The sequence below is a fragment of the Andrographis paniculata genome, unplaced genomic scaffold, assembly GCF_009805555.1.
Source record: "Andrographis paniculata isolate CXL003 unplaced genomic scaffold, ASM980555v1 Contig71END, whole genome shotgun sequence".
Lineage (NCBI taxonomy): Eukaryota > Viridiplantae > Streptophyta > Magnoliopsida > Lamiales > Acanthaceae > Andrographis > Andrographis paniculata.
Genome location: NW_026137608.1, coordinates 4817529 through 4820802, shown reverse-complemented (window position 1 = coordinate 4820802; position 3274 = coordinate 4817529). Strand labels below are relative to the sequence as shown.

Below are 3274 nucleotides of genomic sequence, written 5' to 3'. Positions count from 1 at the left end.
TTTTTCCAATAAAAAGAAAAAATATCAAGTGAATAACTTAATAGAAAATGCATAATTTTATTATTTTTTATACTACAAATATATTCATATTTTGGGGGGGGGGTCGACTGCCCCAGCCCGTTCTGCCCTGTATAGTTAGATGATTAAACTAATTGATTTAATTAGCTATATATATATTAATTATTTGTACTAAAATATTTTGATAAAACATTATTTGAAGTTGTTTATAGATGGGTTTTTTTGGGAATTTAATTGTTTTTTTTTTTTTTTTTTTACGATATAGCTATTATAATTTCTATAAATGACATACTATATTAAAAAAACTTACTTTTCTTTCTTTGTGTAAAAAAAATAGATATGTTCTTGTTTTTAGAAACAAATAATATTATTTTATTATATATCTATATATATACATTTTACTATAAAATGTGTAAAGTAACAAAAAAGTACACAATTACTAATAAAAGAATAATTAAATCAAATTATTATACTGTAGTGAGTAGTATATATACAAGACCACCAAATCACATGAATTCTCCAAAACCACACATAATTTCTTGGATTACATTGCATCACTTCTTCCTAAATTCTCTCTCGAAGTCGAAGGTGAGTGCAAATAGATATACTTACATATATATATATATATCCAAAGAAATGGTTATTACTTATTCATAATCAATCTCCTCTGTTCTTCAATTTCTTTAATTCGATGTATATAAAATCTGCAGGAATTGTCATCGATCACAATGAGCTGCAGACCTGGAGACTGGATGTGTGCTGCATGCCACCACCTTAATTTCCAAAAGCGCGATTCTTGCCACCGATGTTGCTGTCCTAAATACGCCTCCGAGGCTGATGTCTACGCCCACTCGGCCCCAAAGACACCCGAGATGCTGCCCGGAGACTGGTACTGTGGCATGCCTAATTGTAGCGCGCACAATTACGCTAGCCGACCAATTTGCTACAGATGTGGCGTGTCGAAAGAATGTTGTGGCTATGGGGCCGGAGTGATGGCCTCCGCCGGATATCCAGATGTCGCTATCCCCGGATGGAAAGCCGGCGACTGGATCTGCAATAGGTGATTAGTACATCTTCATTAATTAATTAATTTTTTTTTTTTATAATATAAAAATCCGTCGCCGCTATTCTTCGAGTGCGCTCTGAAGTAATTATTTGCATTGGGGTTGTAATAATCCAAGGAAAAGAATATATATATATATATATAATGGCTGAACCAACCCCTGAATTATGGGGGATTGAATGTAGATTTTTCATAGCATAGTAGTGGCAGATAAAGAAGAAGAAAATATAAATAAAATAAGATAATAAATCTATTATAATTAAAAGATAATTTAATATATTTATGCAAAAATATATATTTTTTTTGGTAAGTTCAGGGGTTCAAACTTATAAATTTTTTGCATTAAGCACATCAATAACCTTCATCTATATATATATATAATAACTATTGGTAATTAATGTTGATAGCGGGTGCGAGTTCCTATTTTATAAATAATAATAATAATAATAAATGTTGGTAATTAATTAGGCATTGTAGAATGTTATGGTTGATTTGGAATGACAATATTTGTTAATATATTCACATGCAGAATGGGATGCAAAATGCACAATTATGCTTGCAGGACTGAGTGCTACAAATGCAAGACACCTAAAGATTTCGGTACCTAACCTAACCTATATATTCATACATTCTCATATACATACATATATATATATATAAGTTCTTGATTATTTATATTGGCAATCGTCGTACTGTTTATTGACAACATGGTATTGATTTGATTCAGTCAATATTCTAATTGCAAGACAGATAATATATGATTCTATATAGTATATAATTTTGTATGGTATATATATGTGCTCATTGTGGTGATATTGTATATTATTATTAGAATGTATGATATAGATTGTATAATCATTTGTTATCATTTATGTATTTTTTGCCATATATATATTAACTTAGTCAAATCAATATTTTACTGATTCGACTCATTCAATCAACTCTTTGATGTGAGCATATTATATTTCTTGTCATGGTGTTTGTGTTTTTTTTTTGTTTTTGATCAGAATGGTGTTTGTGTTCTTAATCCCATGGTTTGTGTTTCAGGAAGAGCAATGTAAGAATAATGCACCATCGAAGACGAGATTGCAAGATTGATGAGAATTGGCTTCCCTTCACCATTTAGGAGTTCCCCTCGGTTTCTATCTCTAAACATTTCGACTTTTTTTTTTTTTTTGTTTTGAGCAATCTAGATATAGGTTTGTGTCACACTTGATTTTGTCGTGTATTCGTTTCATTACCATTGTATCTTTGAAGATTTGTATTGCACGCGATGTTCCTCGCATGAAAGCATAATTGTTACTAATAAATTTTGTTCACTTTCTATCATATTTGGTGATCTATAAAATTTATTCAGCTAGGCAAGAATCTGTTAAATGATTATCTCTCACTTAAAAAGTTTAATCAATTAGAAAAATATGTTATTAATTACATATTATATAATATTTCAATATACTCTTCACATGCAAGGTGAACTTACGTCATATGAAGAAAGGATTTCCTGCCCGATACTATGTTAAACGATTCTTTCATCTAAAAATTTAAATTAGTAGGAAAAAATGCACTTACGCCACACAATATTACTCTAACATGAGATCTTTTGTTCTGATATTATGTTAAATGACTATTTTTACTAATTGAGCTTTTAGATGAAATTATCATCTCACAAGATCAATGTAGATGTCTTTCACATGAATGATTCAAAAGTAGAGACATTTAATTCCATATGTTTCTGATAAAATCTTCCGAATTGCTTGTTTTGAAAATAAGAGTGGATTGAAGTAAAAATCGGACTATATATATTTCATTTGGAATGCATGACAACTTTTTCTTTAAAAATTATAATCGCTATTTATTTTTTATTCAAAACATAGGATGTAACACCCTTTTTCATCTTAAAATTTTATAAATAACCATCAATTAAATATGATCAAGAATTGTTAAGATTGTTGACAAGAATTTGCTCGTAGAAATGAAGTCACTCCTTTTTTTTTTTTTTTTTTTTTTTTATCCTATGTTTATAATGAACTTGTTCGAGCAAGGTTTTCAAAAGAGGACTTACGAACTTTGATTCACTCTTATTTGATAAAGGCTTAAAATGGGTACAAATTCGTCGTTTATTTTATTGTTTTTTTTTTTTTTTAGTATTTTATATTGCATTGTTTGCAATTCTTGATTTTGAGGTTTTGTACA

At 29.3% G+C, this 3274-nt stretch overlaps 1 protein-coding gene across 1 annotated transcript; it reads left to right on the top strand.

Annotated features, from left to right (window-relative positions):
* The first annotated feature begins 491 nt into the window (after positions 1 to 491).
* Positions 492 to 2410, top strand: LOC127264944 (uncharacterized). Its single transcript, XM_051294552.1, has 4 exons — positions 492 to 606; positions 729 to 1078; positions 1611 to 1681; positions 2129 to 2410. The coding sequence occupies exons 1-4, from the start codon at positions 529 to 531 to the stop codon at positions 2140 to 2142; spliced, it is 513 nt and encodes a 170-aa protein (XP_051150509.1). The 5' UTR covers positions 492 to 528; the 3' UTR covers positions 2143 to 2410.
* The last annotated feature ends 864 nt before the right edge of the window (positions 2411 to 3274 follow it).